Source organism: Styela clava, chromosome 8 (assembly GCF_964204865.1).
Source record: "Styela clava chromosome 8, kaStyClav1.hap1.2, whole genome shotgun sequence".
Taxonomy (NCBI): Eukaryota; Metazoa; Chordata; class Ascidiacea; order Stolidobranchia; family Styelidae; genus Styela; species Styela clava.
This window is the reverse complement of record NC_135257.1, coordinates 17,408,846-17,428,014: the sequence shown is the minus strand read 5'-3', so window position 1 is coordinate 17,428,014 and position 19,169 is coordinate 17,408,846. Positions and strand designations below refer to the sequence as shown.

Here is a 19,169-nt window from a genome sequence, read left to right as displayed (position 1 = left end):
CTCAAACTCGCTGCACAGCAGGTAAGCGAAATGTCCTTTGTGTGTAACCTCGAGAGTGGGAACAAAATAACAACAAACGCTCACGCCACTCGCCACACCTCTTCTCTTTTCTGTTTCTTTATTATCTTTTTCCGAGCATTATGCAACGGGAGAGAGCACGTCGATAAAATGCAGAGCTTAAAATAATGAATTTATTGTTTACTGCGCTCGGCCGTCGACGGGTGAATTTACGGTGAATTTCACGTGAAATTCGACAAGCCGATCGCCGTTTGACGATGAAACTTGGTAACTTATATATTCACTCAGCAGCATCAAACTGATCAGTTGAACAGAGTTATGAAATATTCAATTCTCAGCAAACGAATACTTCATGAATTTAACCAAGTAAGTTGTAGTCTATTTCATGATAGTGATTTTATAGTTTTACTAATATTGTTTCATGATATAAACTTTTGGCGATTTTTTTAGTTCATTACAATACTATCATGTTATTTATCTTTATTGAAGATATCTAAACTATTCATTCTGTTTATATTCACTACTTACTAGCAAATCTATCCATCTCTTAAATGAAAATCTAAATTTACAGTCATTTCATTTCTGCATTTGAACGACTCTCACATTTTAAGTGTCTGTGGACAGGTGATAGTGAGTTACATAAGTTTAGATAGATAAGATAAGTTTATCACGACTCCATAATCAGCATAAAAGACGATTAAATGATTGATAAAACCAAATAAATAAAGATATTGATAATGATTGATATATTATTAAAGTAGATGAAGTTTCCAGTAATTGTGTTTTCAGATTCGTAATTTAAGTCAGAGCAAAAGACTTGTGTTAGGCATTGAATCAACATTTGATGATTCTGCTGCTGCAGTTATTGATGAAGATGGAAAAGTACTCGGAGAAAGCATCAAATCTCAAATGCTAGAGCATAAAATGTAAGATAAAGGATTTTTTTATGAATTTCTTTGAGTGGAAGATATTTTTGACCCATTTTCTCAAGATTTTTTGTAATTATAATATAGTTCAATAGTTTCATGAAACTAATGTCTCTTCATGTACCACAATTCTTCTGTTAGGTTCTTTTGATTCGTATCCTATTAAGAGTGATACGAAACTCCCTAGTCCTAAAGCTCTAGTCATGGATCCATATCCTAGAGGCATAGTTGGTCCATGGTAACTCATGTAATTTATCACGGGGTGTTGCATGACTGCATATTCCAGATTTTCAATCTTTGTATTCTTTCAGAATTTATGTATTATAGCAAATTGTTGTGTTATATTTAGTAATAAGCAAAATAAAGGTTCATTTATTCAAAATTGTAACAGTATATTTTTTTCAAAAACAAAAAAGTGTATTTCAACAAATTTCTGTAGACCCAATGTTGAGTTACCACAAATCAGTTTCATGTCTTACCACCATTATTCACTACTTCATCTTAAGTCAGGGGTGGGCAACTTCTCTAGTCGGCGGGCCAGATGTAGGAAAATGAAGTTCTCAGCGGGCCGCATTATAACATGAATAGTATTCAATATCTTAATCACATATTTATTTGCTAATGCAAGAAAGAAAATTATAAATCCCGTTTAAAGTAAAGTTTAAACTACAAAAAAATAGAGAACAAAAAACCCATAATGAATTTATCATAATGTACTAAAAGTGTAATAATGTTATATCATAATGTACTGATGTACAGTCAGCGGGCCGGTCAGAATCTCGTCGCGGGCCATATGTTGCCCAGCCCTGTATTAAGTCATAGAATTACCTGACTTGATATTTGTAATTTTTCAATATGATACAAATTTCTTTAGCACAGGTGGGGTTCATCCTGTTACTGCTATGAAACTACATGAGGTTAATCTACCTCTGGTTGTTGATGACGTCATGGATAAAGCTGGAATCGACTTTCAGGTTTTCAATCCTAATTAGTATTTTATATTAAGAATAAGTAACAATAAAATGTCATTATAAATCAATTACTATGATATTCCATAGGCATATATGTTTTTTACAGTTTTATCTCTTAGACATTTTAATCAGATATTTCCACCATTTTGGTTAACCGGAAACAAATATATGATTCAATAAAGCGATTGTTTTACGAATTTGTCTTGCAAAATTCCAAAAATTGAACAAATCTTGATACTAACATGCACAATAATGATCTTTAATACTGTGATTTCTATTGAAGGATTTGTCTGCTGTTGCCACAGCAACTCAGCCAGGATCTGCTTTATCATTGCAAGCAGGGTTGATATTTTCCAAGCAGTTGGTGGCAAAACACAGGTAACACATTTGTAGTGAAAAAAGAATGTTTCCAATATCCTGTATCACACCTCTTGTATAAATCTCACTTCACATGAATACGCTAGACTTCTATCAACATACAGGGTGTCCATAGGGTCCCTTAACAACCTCGATTTTGTTATGAAGTCAGTTCATAATATGTCTTAACCAGGTTTGTTGTTTTTTGATCATTAATTGTTTAGGTATTTTTACTTCATTCAATACATCTGTGAGGGCCAAAACAATATATGGTATCGATAAATTCCTTTTGCAATTTTAAAAAATTTTAAGACATCATGGACACTCTATATTACATCTATCCTGACCTAAAACATAGAATGAATTCCACTTCATTTGTTACTTCAGCGTTTACCCTATCTCGGGACAGTGGGATGAGTGCGTTGAAAAGTAGGCTAGTGTGACATGATATTTTTGAGACATTGGAATAAAAGGTGTCCTTTACATGACTCTCTAAATAGGTCTTAGTGAATTTACAGGCTCCCGTTTATACCAGTGCATCATATGGAAGCCCATGCACTAACGGTACGTTCAATCGAAGAGGTGAACTTTCCGTTTCTTGTGTTACTGGCTTCTGGTGGACATTGCCTGCTATGCTTGGCACAAAATCTAGGTAAAGTATATACTATCTGTAGTTCAATGACAGTAATCTAGACTCTAAAGCAGACTTGGGAAAAGTACGGCCCACTGGACAAATCCAGCCCTCTGGGGAATTCAATCTGGCCATAGGCCATGATTTATTCCGATTTTTCTTATTTTAGTTCTATTACAAGTTCGGGGACTGTCTGTGTTAGCCAAGTGAATATACCCCCTGCCCATAAGTTTTAGTCTCTTTATACAATTTGAGGTAAAGTACGGTGGGCAAACAAAATTAGTTATCAGTACCTCCATATTGGTACACACACTTCTGGAGCGCCAAAAATTGAAATTCTGTCAATTTGCTGATTCATTATAACATCTAAAATTTTAATTGCAAGATAGTGTTGTATATATTATTTTCCATTAGTTCTTCCACATAATGAACGTGAAACTTTAACTTTAAAGGAAATTATAAAATTCTTGGTCAAATACTGGATGAACCGCCAGGTGCAGTATTCGATAAGGTCGCACGTGAAATTGTGAAGTATTTACCGCCAGAATATTGTTCTACCACTAGTGGGGGACGAATCATTGAAGCTTTGGCGAAGAAAGGTGACAGGTAAAAATTTTTAAAGATTTTGACCACGACATAGTATGTAGTCTCCCAATTGAACGAAAAATTTGTAAGTTGCAGTTCTGTTAGGGGTTAAAGAGCTTCTTATGTAGGAAAGGGAAACCAGCAATTCTGCAATTTTTGTTAAATAAAATGATCAGTTGAGTCTATTAATTAATTGGTGTGTTTTAAATTTGATCAGTAGGCGATAGAAACAGCCTTCAAGAACTCACCAAGTGTGAAAATATAATCAGACCCCATATCTGACAAGGACGGGTAACCGGACAGCCAGAGGCCGTGGTTCGCCATATGATTAAGCCATCTTATCGACTTTCCTCTCTCCAGGATAAATATGTAAATCCTATCCTAATAATGGTAGGTTACAACTTTCTTTGACTAGCCAGGCCAGTTGGACATCATCTCCCAAGCTTTGCCTTTAGGCTCACAATTCCCAGTCAAGATTGATTTCATATAAAATCAAACAATATACAAACGAGAATATCGGTCGGAGACCGAAGACTTATCAATCGAAACTGCGGTTTTGAATCATAACTCTATAGTGACACCGCGTGTCCCATCACTAATTAATTAATAACTCGCTAATTATGCAACATAATTCATCCAAAATCAATAGGCTTCTGGTCCGAGATATGATTAATACACATGCAATTTGGAGCAGATTCAACCTTGCTTTCATGACATATCGCGTGTATCTAACAGACAGACAGACAAACAAACAGACAAATACCTATCAACATACTTACCGATCTTAAAATTGATAACTAACAATAGTAGAAAAACAAGAGAAAAATCCAGATGAGAGGACAGAATTCAAAATGAAGTTTAAGATGTGCTGTGAGAGTATGTTGTGAGTATACATCTTTATTTGGCATTTATATTTTCTCAATTTTCTTTTTTATTCAGTTTGAAGCATCCATTTTCAATTCCATTGACTGGGCATACAAAAACTGTTCGAAGTAGATCTTGCAATTTCTCATTCAGTGGGCTACAGTCACAAGTTTTACGAAAGATTGCAATATTAAGAGAGAGGAATGAACTTGGTCAGTATTATTAGGCCTATTCTAAGTTATTACTTATCGATTTTAATCGGTAAGTATGTTGATAGGTATTTGTCTGTCTGTCTGTCTGTTAGATGCACGCAATATCTCACGAAAGCGAGATCTGCTCCAGATTTTGCATGTGCATTCATCATATGTCGTACCACAAGCCTATTGATTTTGGATGAATTATGTCGTATAATTAGCGAGTTATTAATTAATTAGTGATGGGACACAAGGTGTCACTATGGAGCAAGAGCGCTGTTTTGGGGGATCCCCTAACTTTTGATGATAAGTCCTCGGTCTCTAACCATTATTCTCGTGCTAATGCTTGGGCTTCTGTGGAACTAACTACTTATCCTTCTCCTATGTTTTTGTGTCGGTGGATCTGTATGCATATAATGCAAGGATGAAGATTACTACTTTAAATGAGTCTTGCTTCTGTAAAGGTCAGACTTCCTCAGGCATGATTCAAATGGTGACCGTACATTTGAACCCATGTGTATATCCGCGGGTTCAATCTATATGCGGGTGTTAAACCCATGGGTTAGGGTTAGTATGGGTTCAAATATCCGTAAAACAAAAAAAAATTCCAGTGGTGCAATAGTAGGCAGGTGCAATTGCCATGGGTTCAAATGTACGTGGGTTCAAATGTAATGGAACCGATTCAAATGTCTGAAATATTACAGAAAAATATCTGTGTTTGTGTGCAGCAAGACTCTTGAATCACTTGTTCCAAGCGTGGTCAAAAATATTTTAGAATGCTAAATATAAAAATCTCGTTGATTTCTGTCAATCGAAGTTCAGAATGGAAAGGTAATCCCAAATTGTTCAGCGATGTATTTATTAATTTAAATAGCTTTTTATATTGTTGGTTAGATTATATGGTATTTTTACCTGATGATTTGACTACTTTATTACAATCAGAATAATTTTTGGCCATTGTTTGATCTCATTGTTATCTTAACTATGAGTAAATACAGAGATTTTCTATTGAAATCAATATGTTTTGAATTATATTTCAGATATTGTTACATGCCAAGATGTAGCTGCAAGTTTTCAAAAAGCAGCAATTCAACATATAACAAATCAATTGCACAGAGGAATTATATTTTGTCAAATAAGAAACCTGTCACAGCCATCACCTATATTGGTAAGAATAGTGTGTTTGTAATCAGATACAGGGCTTTCTTTTTTTCCTGGGGGGGGGGGGGGGGGATATTGGGTCGTTACTTTGAGCCAACTTGCATGAATAAACTTGTTACAAGTTAAAAAAAACTTTCTATGATGGTTGGTACAACAACAAGATACATTTTATGTCATGATTATGAAAAAATTATCTTTCAATAAATTTTGAATCTTTAATTATTTCTAGTCTTGGTAGATTTACATAGAAATATGTTTAAGATATATGTCCTTCTCTTAAGGGCTTGGGCTTAAACTTGCACGAAAAACTCCTACAAAAAATTTTGCTTACGGTGCGAGTTACAATGCAACCAACAAGATCCATTCTATGTCTTAATATTAAGTAAAGTGATTTTTTAATTAATTTTTATTCTATAATTATTTATAGTCTTGGTAGATCTTGGCTCTTCAGTGACCGAAACTTTGCTCAGGGAACGATATTCTCTATTTCTGAATGAGTGTGTTTGATTTGTTTATTATGTAACTTATCTTAAGTTTATTATGTTTCTTTTTCTTACCTTTTATTATCTCTGTGGTTGTGTGTATGTGTGGTCTCGTGTGTGGAATGATATAATAATTTTAGATTAGTGAACACGCACGACTTCTTCTTGGCAAAACTTCCTTTTTATATTCTGTACTTATTAAACCTTATGTAGGGTTTTGTTTGCTCTCCTGATTTCATAATCAGTTTTTATTTATTTGTTTTTATCGATCATTTTATTGTTATGCTGATTATGGAGTCGAAATAAACTTATACCCATACATTCTCATCTTATAATGAATGATAAATTAACCATTAGTTCAAGTTTCCTCTTCCAACATCTGAAATATGTCCATGCGTTTGAAACAAATAACTAGCCAACTGATCTCACGCCCAACATGGACTGGTGACTGGAACAGACTAGGTTCACAATATGATTAGGCCGTTCCATCAACTTTCTCTTTCCTGTGATAGATATGTGAATCCTCCTAAGTGACGCTAACAGATAACAGGAAAAATATGAGCTCATATCAGTAACAAATGTTAAATTTGTGTCTGATTCAATTTCAGGTTTTATCTGGAGGAGTTGCAGCAAATAGTTGTTTGAGAGAATCTGTCCTGAACATTTGTAACAAAATGAACACCAAGTTGATATGCCCACCAATACATCTTTGTACTGATAATGGAATCATGATTGCATGGTATTACAGTAATATTAATAAAGTATTTTTAAGACAATTATTCTATCATAACTGTACCTCGGTCTATCAATGCCTAATACAATATTCACTTATATTTATCTGAATATGTTAGGTTACTGTGTTCAAAGTTTCATTCAAACAATATTTATGGTTGCTTAGAAATGTGAAGAAAAATAAGTTTTTCTGTCTCATCAGTTTTGCTGCTATATTTTTGGTATTTGTTATTTTACAAATTCCAAGTTGGCATATAAGATTTGTTTGAGTCGAATTTCATAATACTAACTACTTGAATATGATCTTTTTTACTTTTATATGTTTATGGAAGTCCATATCTTGCAGAGAGCTCCACCAGATCTCTGACCAGTTCACATAAATATTTCATATTATATTTACCTCTAGGGCAGGAATGGAATATCTAAAGCAAGGCATTGGAATTTCTGAGGATCCAGAAAATGTTCGGTATGAGCCAAGGTAGATTAAATTATTTTTATGACAAGATAGGTATAACATTTTAAAAGTGGATTCATGCTGGGTTCTAATGTGGCATACTAGGTTGGCATGCCTTGACCTATTTATTTTTGTTTTTTCAATTAACATATATAATTTGATTTTTTATTATTATTTCCATGTTACCTTTCTCATTAGTGCCACTGCTCGATAACCAAATTTGTTTCCCCGCGGCTCCCGCTTTTTCATTATTTATTGCAATTTGTAAATAAAACCACAGATTCCTGATGCTGATTAATATGGTTGGACCTAGATCAGTCCTCTTCAACAGGGGTTCCGCAACACATGCAGTGGGGTTCCGTGAGTTTTTAGGGTTCCTTAGGGGTTCCGCGTAAGGGAAAAATTGGCTTCTGGGCCGGTAAAGTTGCAAAAAATGAATATTCTCCTTTTACGTTTTTGGATGAATTTCCAAGTGCGCAACAGCAAGAAGGACTTCTAGATATCCGTAATGATATTAACTCGGAAGAAACCTTCGAAAAACATGGGAAGGAATATTTTTGGATTTCTCTTCACAAAGAGATAGATAAGATAAGATAAGTTTATTTCGACTCCATAATCAGCAAAAAGGCGATAAAATGGTTGGTAAAAACCAATAAATAAAAACTGATTATAAAATCAGGAGAGTAAACAAAACCTTGGATAAGGTTTAAAACGTACAGAATATAAGATGGAAGGTATTGCCAAAAAGGAGTGGTACGTGTTCACTCACCTAAAACTATTGAATCAAATCATTCACACACACACACACACACACACAACCATAGGGCATTAATAAAATTAAAAAAAAAAAAAGAGAGAAGCTTTTGATAAATTATATGGTAAACAAAAAAAATAAAAATAAACACATAAAAAAGAAATTAGAATAAAAGATGAAATGTAAAAAAAATAATATGAATTGTTTGCCACATCATTTTAATATTTTTATAAAAATTCCCAAACAAGAGTGAACAGTATTTAATACAGGGACAAAAAAAAATGATTTCGCCAAGCTGATGATAATTGGAGTCAAATGCCAAATTGCGCAGCCAAAGTTGAGTGCATGAAGAGGTGGGCTAAACCTTTTTATTCACCAAAGACATGCCTAACTATTGCCAAATTGTAGTCCAGATTACATCAATTATTAAATACTACTGGTACAGCATTGCAAAAGAAGCATTAAAACTTCTGTGTTAATTTCCCAATACCTATTTGTGTAAATCAGCATTTTTTGCTTTAACAACTATTAAAAACAAAAAAGAAGTTGTTTAAAAGAGTGTAGACATGAGTATGAGAATTGCTGTGAGCGCCGCAGAGCCACGATTCAGAAGATTGCAAAGGAAATGCAAGAACAACCTAGTCATTGAATTTCACGCTTGTTACCTTCTCTCTGTTTCGTTGTTCAAGTAGAAATATTTGAATTACAAATATTTCGTGTTACGAGTATTTCGTGTTTTATTTTTGTTAATTGGGGTTCCATAAAAAACGAAAAATGATATCAGGGGTTCCGCAATAACAAAAAGGTTGAAGAGCACAGACCTAGATACTTGAAATTATTGATTATCTCATACTTTCAAATTATGTTTTCATGTATTCAGGTTTTTATTGGTATTATTTAGTCATGGCTATTTGAGCGAGAACTCATACATAGTTCTGCAAAAGCCACACCTTGCAATAGATTTTTTCTATTAAGCTGCAGAATTCAGCTTCAAAATTTAGTAGTGTAACCTCTCTTTAAAAAAAAATTCTATTATATTCTATTTTACTCAGATCTCCACTAGGTGATTATATTGGAAATGAGATTATCAAGGAAAACATAAAGTTGCCAAAAGTCAAAGTAAGTTGGAAACGTCACATTTGAATCACCTGCAATCAGTTAAGTGAAATCTGATAAGACAGCGGTTGCCAAACTTTTCGTTCCTCTGGCGCCAAATGATCAGGGAACAAAAATCGAGCGCATTTACTTGAAAAATATGCTGCTTTGTGATGGTTAGTGTGTACGTCATGCCTTTTATTAAAGGTAATAAACATGTAGGTCTAAGTGATTAAGGCAAAAGGTCAACTCTTCTTCCTCATCTCTGCCTGATTCTCTTTTGAAATGCTTAAAAATCACTCATGAGGAGTAATCGAAGTCGAAGAGCTTTTTCAAGCAGAAGATCATACAGTTAAGCAACAGCCAGTTTTGGAACAAACAAATGGGTTTGCCAACTGATAGAAACAAAAAAATTGTAAATGTTCTGTGATTTATATTGTTTGGAATTGAGAATGCGTGACTTGTGATCTGTTGTATAGGATGTCCATAAAATCTTAGTGAAAATAATTGAACAAGTACTGATTAAAAAAACAACAAACCTGGTTAAGATATATTAGGAACGGACTTTACACTCTGTATAACTGCTTGCTTACATAAGGACCTAATGAGAAATATTGTCTCAAAACTCAGAATGGTTGCTGATGTCCTATGAATTTTATCATTTCTATCCAATGGCATGAATTGTCATATTTAAGAGTAATAAAACAATTTGATGGTGATGAATTCTCTCAAAATGTCTTGCATCCGGTTTTATTGAAAGTAAGTTCATCCTAAATTGTCTCCGAAATAAATCGAAAGCAGTCTTGACTATTTTTTATTCTAGTTGTACAATGATATTTTGGTACAGAAATGAAAAAGATTATAAACTTGACTACTATTCATCTTTTACCATGGAAAAAATATAAAATTTCGTCGCTCCTAAACAAGACAGAGTGAAATATCAATCAACTTGTAGCTTGAGCTGGTTTAGACAGGAATTTGGTCAATTCAGTTTTCCTAAAGTATCCTCGCTATACGCGTGTCCTATGTGTGATTTAATCTGCACTACTTTGAAGAAAGTGATAATTTTTTTCTCATATTTATAATGACAGTTTTCGCATCTGGAACATTTTTTGTGCCTGATCAAAGGCGATCGATACCTATACAATATTCCTTTGTAAAATGCTCTACTTCTACCAATCGTGTGATGCCACGCTGTTGAGCGACATACGCGGTATCGTGAATTTTGTACTAGATTATATATTGTACATATGTAATATTATAAATATATATAAGAGCCTTTTCCTGACCTAGATAGAACAATACTTGACACACATTTGCCGTCATGTGGGGTATTTCGGTTCGGTAATTGGGTCATCGATAATGTACGTCGATATGCTCGTCCATATGTGGTGTTTTGCATGGACCGAAACTTATACACAGTTTACTGGGAGCTAGAAAGAGTAGTCGAATATTGTGTAATAAATTACATGTGATGGGTGGTTTGTCTTCTCGTCCTATTTTTCTTTAGTGCGCGTTTTTTCCTATTTTATTTTGTCCTTTTTTACACGTGGTCAGCGTGAGTTGAGCGGCAGAGCAGAGAATTTCAATTTGTGCGACGGTTATCAACTCTTTTTTGCGAGATGAATGTTAGTATTATCTTAGCATCAGCAACAGCGCGTGTTAGTAATTCAAAAAACAAGATCTTGTATTCAAAAGTAGTGTTTTTAGTTGATTAATTCTGTCTGCCACGGTGTTTACCCGTCATCAAACATTTTCATAAAATTCAAAAAAATCGCTTGTTTAATGAAATCAAAATGTCAGTCATTAAACAACATAAATTTAGTTAAACTATGTGACGACTGCAGCAATAACAGGTAAGAATTTAAGATGTGTTTTTGCCTCACCTTGCTAATATGACGTTTATTCACGCCTTCAGCTTAAATAAGAACAACCACCGATATGCAAGGGGTTTGTATCATTATGCGTAGTAAAGGCGACGCCTTTTTTGTTATCAGTATTGCCAGCTTACTCGGGCTTCTCTATTGTTCGTTTGTGTGCTACTTTTGAATGTCGTGTTGCGAATAATTCATTAATTTGCGAGGGAAAGTTGAAAATATCTAATCACTTCAGTTAATAAAAATTTTGGACACAAATTAATTCAAGCTTCCCGTACAAAGGGGTTGGGAAACACAGGTATGGACTACGTTGCATGCATGAAACAAGCGCATGACCTATATTAAGCCCACGTTTCTGAAGCGAATGCCGAAAACTCATGCCTACCTAACTTTCACCGCCGAGTCATTGTGCCATCTTCTATTACGTGTGTTGCCCCCGCGTTTCCTCCCACGGGCGCTTATGTGTAATCAGTCAGACGCCGCAGGCAACACTTGTCACGAATATGCACAATAGATGCCGAAGGAAAACTCGCATATTATTACTTCTTTCTACATCAGTATGCTGTAAAAGTCAAGTCATTCTATCGTGAAGCCTATAAGGTAGCCCACGTTTTGGTTGTCATTATCTCAAGTACGAAGCCTCAGCAGATGGACAGTATTCTTAACAATGAAGTGTTAACTAGGTCGTGATATGATTTTTAAGCGCAGTCCTAACCACAATATGAATTCAAACAACTAGAATTTAGCAAAAAGATTCATATGTACTGTACATCTTGTAGATTCAATGTTAAATCAATTTGTAGCCAGGGTATTGGCAAACAAAAATAGGCTGAGTGAAGTATGACCCTCGCTTGTAAACATTGCGGGGCGTTGGGTAAATAGAGCCTGGTTGTGAACCTCTTGAGTGCAAAAAATTCGATGGGGTTCAAACCAAAGGTCAAGAGAAGATACCGGTACACATTGCGTCACTCCCGACGAAAATTATGCTGTCTTGCAAGTTGGTGGTCAAAGGGCAAACGTCCGTGAGAAATGACATCGTTTTTGATTCAGCAATGCGGGCGTGTGACCTACTTTATCTCGGCCGTTTTTTTTTATATTTCCAGACCCTATACCGGTTATATTTTTTGGTGGGAAGAAAATATAATTAAATAAAATAAAAATTTTACACTAAAGTAGAAGGCAGAAGTCAGTTATGTAGATGTAGTCATAACGCACTGACGTAAGTACTTACTCCTGTTTAAGTAGACACAGAAGTTAATAAGACTGTTTAATCCTTATTGCTGCATAGCAATACAGTCAGTCTGTGACTGATTTTTCCAACAGCAACTTCTAAGCATCAGTGCATTGAAATAATCTGTGTTCGATGTCTATTTTTGTAGGTCAAATAAAGCTAAATCAATGAAAAAAGGGAATCAAATTAATTCCATGCCATAGGCTAAACTTAAATTTTTCTTATATATAGGCATATCTGTATATAATATATAGTCTATCTATAACTTAACATACTGCGAATTTTAGCCCCAAATAATGTGAAACTATAGATAACGTTAAATTTTTAACACGTTGTGTTATCATATGTTAACAGTCTAGCCAAAATGCTAAATGAAATTTTATTAAAAACATTTGAGGATGGAAAAACCATCAGTTGTACTGTAGAAGGACACAAACTCAATTGCAGTGGGATTATATATGTCGAAGAAGAAGATCCGCTAACTTATACAGACAAATGGTTTTGGATATATTTGGGGATTTATGTTGGTTTGGTTCTCATCGCTGGATTAGTAAGCGGTTTGACAATGGGTTTACTTTCTTTGGACATGCTAAGTTTAAATGTTTTAGCTTCAGGTGGGAAGCCAAAAGAAAGAAAATATGCTAAAAAAATTATACCACTTGTGAAGCGACATCATTTATTACTTGTAACATTGCTTTTAACAAATGCTGCCGCTGTGGAAAGCATGCCATTATTCTTAGATCGTATTTCTGACCCTGTCACCGCAATAGTTGTATCCGTTACAGCAGTTTTAATTTTTGGAGAAGTACTTCCTCAAGCCTTATGCACAAGATTTGGTCTTGCAATTGGATCAGCACTTTCACCCGTGGTGAAATTCCTAATGCTTATCACTTTACCAATATCATGGCCATTATCTAAATTCCTGGATTGTATACTCGGTGGTGATCATTCAACATTTTTCAGAAGAGCAGAATTAAGTATTCTGGTAGATCTTCATCAACAGCTTGATGCAGAAAATGAGGACCCACTGTCGAAAGATGAAGTGATGATAATTAAGGGTGCGTTGTCGATGAGAGACAAATTAGCTCGACAAGCTTATACACCAATTGAAAAGTTGTTCGCTTTGAATATAGATGGAGTAATGGATGAACAGACAATGGAAGAGATACTCAATACTGGACATTCACGAATCCCTGTTTATGAAGGAGACAAGAATCATCTTCTTGGAATTTTACTTGTAAAACGATTAATAAAGCTTGATCCAGATGAGAAAATACCTATACGGGAAGTGTTTCAAAAGGAGAAAAGGGATTTACCAAGAATAGTTGAAACAGCTCCGTTATTTGATCTTCTTAACCAGTTTCAAATGGGAAGAAGCCACATGTGTTGTGTCACAAGTAGTGATGATGCTGATATGGCCATAGGGATTATAACTTTGGAAGATGTGATTGAAGAATTAATACAGGAAGAGATACTTGACGAAACTGATCTGGACGTCATGCGAAGATTAAGTATTGCTGGGGCCATAGCTGTCAGAAGAAGGACTATGGATGCATTATATCGAGGTGCATCACCTCGAAACAGTCCCAGAGATGGCGGTTGGGGAGAAACAATTCAGGAAACTGATGAAGAAGAATATGCAGACGTATCAGATTCTGATACTCGAGCTTTAATCCCATGAAATACAGTAGAGACCACTTTTCCTTACCAAAAACATTCCTAAGTACAATATATATGAACGAAATAAACTAAATCATTGAAACAATACAGCAGTATACAAATTTCAATATCTCTACATTGAATAAAAGGTTATGTCTTATTATACGTACAGTTGATTCCCATGATCATCCCGTCATTTTACTGAAATCTAATTTCGCTAGTTTTTACCTTTTATCTGTAGTGTTTTTATTTTAATCATGCATTGCACTCATTGTCATTCTATATTTATTCTTTTCTTACCTGATATTAGAAATGAAGCGTTGATGCTTTGTACAAAATATATAGAACCGTGTACAATTGTTAGAAAGTTTTGTGATGATGGGTAAAATCTGTATATTGCCCTACCCGCAGCTTGATAAATTCATAGGCCTTGCCACCGCCACAAAATGATGCTGTCCAGACTGCATGGGAGTTTTAATCTGCCAAAACATTCCTTGATTAACTATTGTGAGTGTTACCTACACTTGGCCTTATCACCTGTGTATGGACACTAAAGTGGTTGGTTAGCAAATTCGGTACTCCCGAAGTGTACAAAGGGCCACAATTTTATTCCGATTAGAGTTCGAGGACTCCCCCTGCCCATAGGTTTCAGTCCCTTTACACAACTTGATATAAAATAGGCAAACAAAATTATTCTATCGCATTCTATTCCAAAGTTGATATTCAAATGCCCTTTCTTTAATGCACCTTCATGATGGAGGGGCTGAATAACAAATTGGAACAATGGAAACATCATGAATTAAAAAAATTGTAATATTTGAGACTTCCATTCAAAAGTTACAAATTTAAACTGATACACCTAGAGGACATTGGTTTATGCATGCTGTGTCTGATATTCTTTTCTCAACAATATTATAAATAAAGGTGTATATTTTCAAACCTGCCAAATGAAATTGATTCCGAAACTCTTTATAATATATTTCTGTAAATCTTGTAAAAACAAAAATGCAGAAGCTATTAACAAACATTTATGGTATAATAATATATATCCAAGTTCTGAATTTACACCAGTAATTGCTTAAGAGAAAAACGTCTTTATTTAAGAAGTACAATGGAACTGATTTACAAAATTGTGAGAATAGTCATCAAGAAGTGAAATCGTTACGGTGACATTGAACCAAATCATGCAGATTTCGTGTGAATACTTTGATTTGTGTGTATTACCTTTAGTGAACAAAAAATAAATAATACAGCTATGACACATTTTTGTGTGTTATCAGATAATGGTTGGCATAGCGAACAGTTTTTCAAGAAACCCAACAAAGGCAGGTTGAGATTTGGCACTTAAGACCATTTAACCTGAACTTTCTGGGTAGGAAGCTTCTATTGGTCTACTCAACACGAGGGTGCAACTATAAGACTCAAACTTTGAGCCTGTACAAAACGCAATTTTACTCATAATAGGGGAGTCACAGTAAATATGATTTAAAAAAATTATAACATGAATACATTCAATAGTTGTATGAAGCATTAAACAATATAAAATACTATAAATCAACTGAAAATGAAACTCCGCAGGAGCAGCTAGTACCCGACTGTGGGTTATCAATAACTCTGAATGCAGATTTTATAATTTCAGTTTGGTAGTCAATTTTAGATCCCTTAATAAGATCAAGAGAATCAGAGTCTGTTACAACTTCAACTCCATCTCTTGTAAACGTTCTGTCATCTGCTTCTTTCGTTGTATCGAGATCAAATTTATATGAGAATCCAGAGCACCCACCACCTTCCACTGATACTCTGAGAAACTCTCCTTGTTTAGAAAATTTCTTTAGGTGTTCAACACAAGATTCTGTCAGAATAAGGTCAGCATTGTTCAAAGGCTTTGTTTGAGCATTTTGAGACAGACATCGACACACTGTGTGTGATGATGAAATATGAGATATAGATGGCATCAAACGTGTGAAAATTCTCCCAACTGTCGTAACAGTAGACATGGTGCATTTGAGTATATTCGAGACTTTTATAAAGTTGTTTTTATCTTGACTTAACCAAGGTATATCATCAAGTTCACCAGCACTAGAAATGGTAAATTATTTATTTACAGATTTAAAACTATACAAGAATGATAAATAGTCAAGAGTGGTGACAGATAGGTGGTTCCTGTCTTGTAATTTTAATCGCCTCTCAGATATTTGGTTTACACTACTTTTAAAAATACTACATTTGATGCACAAATATACAGAATATATTATAACATCCTAAACACATCTGTTTGTGCTCAATCTTAATACCGTACCGGTACTCTTGCAGCACTGAGTTTTGAATACCATGATACTGCAATAAAAAAAACAGATACTTTATATGTTCAAAATAAACTATCTTAACCTTAACTGATACAACCATTCTTGGCACATTTCCATTTAGTTGTATTATACCCTATGATTTCATGCAAGTCCCTGCGGTCGAATGATTACAAGGGCTACCTCGACTATACAGATCGAAAGTGAGTGTCATGATTGCAGGTGTCCAATCTTAGAGACCCATCGGATATATACGAAAATCTTACCCTATTCACATTCACACAAGAAAAAACAATCGTAAATATGCGTGATTGTTTGTTGTATACAATACTCTCGAAACCTCTGTGAAGTTAGCAGAAAGTCACGAAATTGGAGCTGACAGAATCGCAGAAAATTCCTACACGTAAAATCAAATGTTCCCAATCATTTTGTGCTGGGAAGTGTATATTTTGAGTGATTTACCGATAGCAATTAAGGTAAAACAATTAGTCATCACACTATTCATTTTTTTAATATATATTAACACACTAAAACAACTGTAAATGTCCCAATTTCAAATTCCAAGCTGTATTAAAGGGTTCTTTAAAATTGACTGAATTTCAATATTGACTCGATTTGGGGCAGGTATTTCTCGAAAACTTCCAATAAAGCCAGAAAAAAGACATATTGGGAGAAAAGAAGAAACCTCATAGATTCGAATTCATCATGAGAGAATAGTAGCAGCACGTTTTGAACTGGCCATATATAATACCAAACATAGCGTATTTTTCGTTAATTTTAGGAATAATATATATAAATCATAGTTAAAATTGGTTTTGTATTTCCACTAAATAATCAAACTATTATCTTTTTTAGTTTTTAATACACGATAATAAACGTCTAATACATTTAAATCGGGTATCGGAGAAAATAAAATAGGTAAAAACATTTTACGCCCCTCGTGGATTCTTTGGGAAATTTCGAAATGTTACAGTTTTGAATGGGCGATTTCCCGAAAACCTCCAATAAAGCCAGCATAACGACATATTGGGGGAAAAGAAGAAACCTTATAGATTCGATTTCATGATGACAGAATAGTAGAAGCACGTTTTGAACTGGTCATTTATAATACCAAACATAGTGCATTTTTTGGTAATTTTAGAGAAAATATATATAAATCATAGTTAAAATATATATAAATCATGGTTAAAATTGGTTTTATACTTCCACTAAACTCACTAAATAATTGAACAATTATCTTTTTTTAGATTCTAATACACGATAATAAACGTCTAATATATTTAAATCGGGTATCGGAGAGAATAAAATAGGTAAAAACATTTTACGCCCCCTCGTGGATTCTTTGGGAAATTTCGAAATATTACAGTTTTGGATGGGCAATTTCACGAAAACCGCCAGCATAACGACAAATTGGGGTAAAAGAAGTACTCTCATAGATTCGATTTCATTATGTCAGAATAGTAGCAGCACGTTTTGTACTGGCCATATATAATACCAAACATGACGTATTTTTTTGGTAATTTTAGGAAAAATAAATATAAATGATAGTTGAAATTAGTTTTAAATAGTAGTCATATTGGGGGTGTCAAAATAGGGCTGACGAAATGCGGTCATTGCGTGTCAAATTGGCGGTGACGAAATAGGGTCGTCGAGTCAAGTTAGGGGTGACGAAATACGGTCGAGGCGTGTCAGAATGTAGATGGCAAAATATCACTCAGCGTGTCAAGTTACCGTAAAACAGCGAGCTGGATGAAATCAAGAATCAGAAATTCGCCGAGTATTTATATGTTTATTGTGGCAATTGAGCCTCTGTTAATTACTATCAACCTAAATAAAGATGTGAGAGTATACCGGTAGTGACGCTAGGGAATATAGAATTAAATAGAAATTATTTATGAAATCGGCGATGACAAACCTTCATTTATGAAATGGTGCATGCATCTGGTGTTTTATTGCATGAATGAGGAACCGATCACGGAGCAAAATTTTGGAAAAGAGCACGCCGTATTGTAAAAACAGTCAACGCTCAAAGGAACAATCTCTCGGAACTTCGAGTCCTAGATGTAACATTCAATAAAAATCAAAAACGGAGGCATAGTTCGGAGGCCAACGTTATGAAATACATCTGCATATTTATTATCTTGTTGTACAATGTTGCCTGAAATACGTTTGTGTTCGTCGGGAGCTTCAAAACAAGATATGAAAAACGAATAACAGAATATTTTACAGTTGGTTGAATTTTTTTAAGAAAATTTCCGTGTCCTCAAATAGTGTCAAACAATTTTTTTCCTATTTCTATTATTATATTTTATTTAATTATGCATAAAAATGACATGAAAAAAACATGATTTATGTCATCGTGCAAAGTGATCGTGATTCAATTTAAATTTGACGTACGACTGGGATCACTCTGCATAGGGGGACTAAAATTAACGAAATCTCTCTATGCAGAGGGATCGAGTCGTATGCCAAATTTAAATTAAATCAAAATCAGCTAATTAAATTTAACTAAACATTGTAAATAATTCTTAGTTTGTTTCAAATTTTTTCGATTATTAATTTGACTAACATTTTTAATGTGAAGGTATGTTTGATATATTATGACGTTTTGCTCTTGAAGTCTTGAACATCTCGAAATAGTAAAAGATTTATCATATTTTAAGCGGAAAGTTTATTTGTTTTGTCAAACAGAAAACAATAAAACGACAAAATATAATTGTAAGCAACAAAATCTCGGTATAGACTGTACAGCAACTGGTATCAATACGATCGTGTGGACATCAAGATCAGTTACCAGTACCACTCAATATTTATAACTTGAATAACAAGAGCTTTAGATGTGATAAATTGTAGGTTTGTCCGAGACCATCAATAA

General features: G+C 34.3%; 3 protein-coding genes across 5 annotated transcripts; 2 read left to right on the top strand and 1 right to left on the bottom strand.

Moving 5' to 3' along the window:
- Positions 1–197: 197 nt before the first annotated feature.
- On the top strand, positions 198–10,095 carry LOC120345519 (tRNA N6-adenosine threonylcarbamoyltransferase, mitochondrial-like). Of its 3 annotated transcripts, none has more exons than XM_039414997.2 (11): positions 198–384; positions 808–944; positions 1,819–1,918; positions 2,199–2,293; positions 2,791–2,924; positions 3,356–3,509; positions 4,428–4,564; positions 5,587–5,714; positions 6,798–6,928; positions 7,328–7,399; positions 9,182–10,095. In XM_039414997.2, the coding sequence occupies exons 1-11, from the start codon at positions 337–339 to the stop codon at positions 9,270–9,272; spliced, it is 1,227 nt and encodes a 408-aa protein (XP_039270931.2). In that variant the 5' UTR covers positions 198–336; the 3' UTR covers positions 9,273–10,095. The 3 variants fall into 3 exon arrangements, with proteins under 3 accessions (XP_039270931.2, XP_039270933.2, XP_039270932.2); XM_039414999.2 differs by having other exon boundaries at positions 238–384; positions 793–944; positions 1,824–1,918; XM_039414998.2 differs by having other exon boundaries at positions 238–384; positions 793–944.
- Positions 10,096–12,610: 2,515 nt separating this feature from the next.
- Positions 12,611–14,358, top strand: LOC120345518 (uncharacterized). Its single transcript, XM_039414996.2, has one exon. It carries the CDS (start codon positions 12,697–12,699, stop codon positions 14,011–14,013), a length of 1,317 nt encoding a protein of 438 aa, XP_039270930.2. The 5' UTR covers positions 12,611–12,696; the 3' UTR covers positions 14,014–14,358.
- A 319-nt stretch (positions 14,359–14,677) lies between these two features.
- On the bottom strand, positions 14,678–16,095 carry LOC120345520 (iron-sulfur cluster assembly 2 homolog, mitochondrial-like). The gene has a single exon (XM_039415000.2). It carries the CDS (start codon positions 15,986–15,988, stop codon positions 15,539–15,541), a length of 450 nt encoding a protein of 149 aa, XP_039270934.2. The 5' UTR covers positions 15,989–16,095; the 3' UTR covers positions 14,678–15,538.
- Positions 16,096–19,169: the final 3,074 nt, after the last annotated feature.

Coding starts and splice junctions, on each gene's coding strand:
- LOC120345519 (XM_039414997.2), top strand. CDS start 337: ATGAAATATTCAATTCTCAGCAAACGAATACTTCATGAATTTAACCAA. Junction 3,510..4,427: donor TTGGCGAAGAAAGGTGACAG/GTAAAAATTTTT, acceptor TTTTTTATTCAG/TTTGAAGCATCCATTTTCAA. Junction 5,715..6,797: donor CACAGCCATCACCTATATTG/GTAAGAATAGTG, acceptor ATTCAATTTCAG/GTTTTATCTGGAGGAGTTGC.
- LOC120345520 (XM_039415000.2), bottom strand. CDS start 15,988: ATGTCTACTGTTACGACAGTTGGGAGAATTTTCACACGTTTGATGCCA.
- LOC120345518 (XM_039414996.2), top strand. CDS start 12,697: ATGCTAAATGAAATTTTATTAAAAACATTTGAGGATGGAAAAACCATC.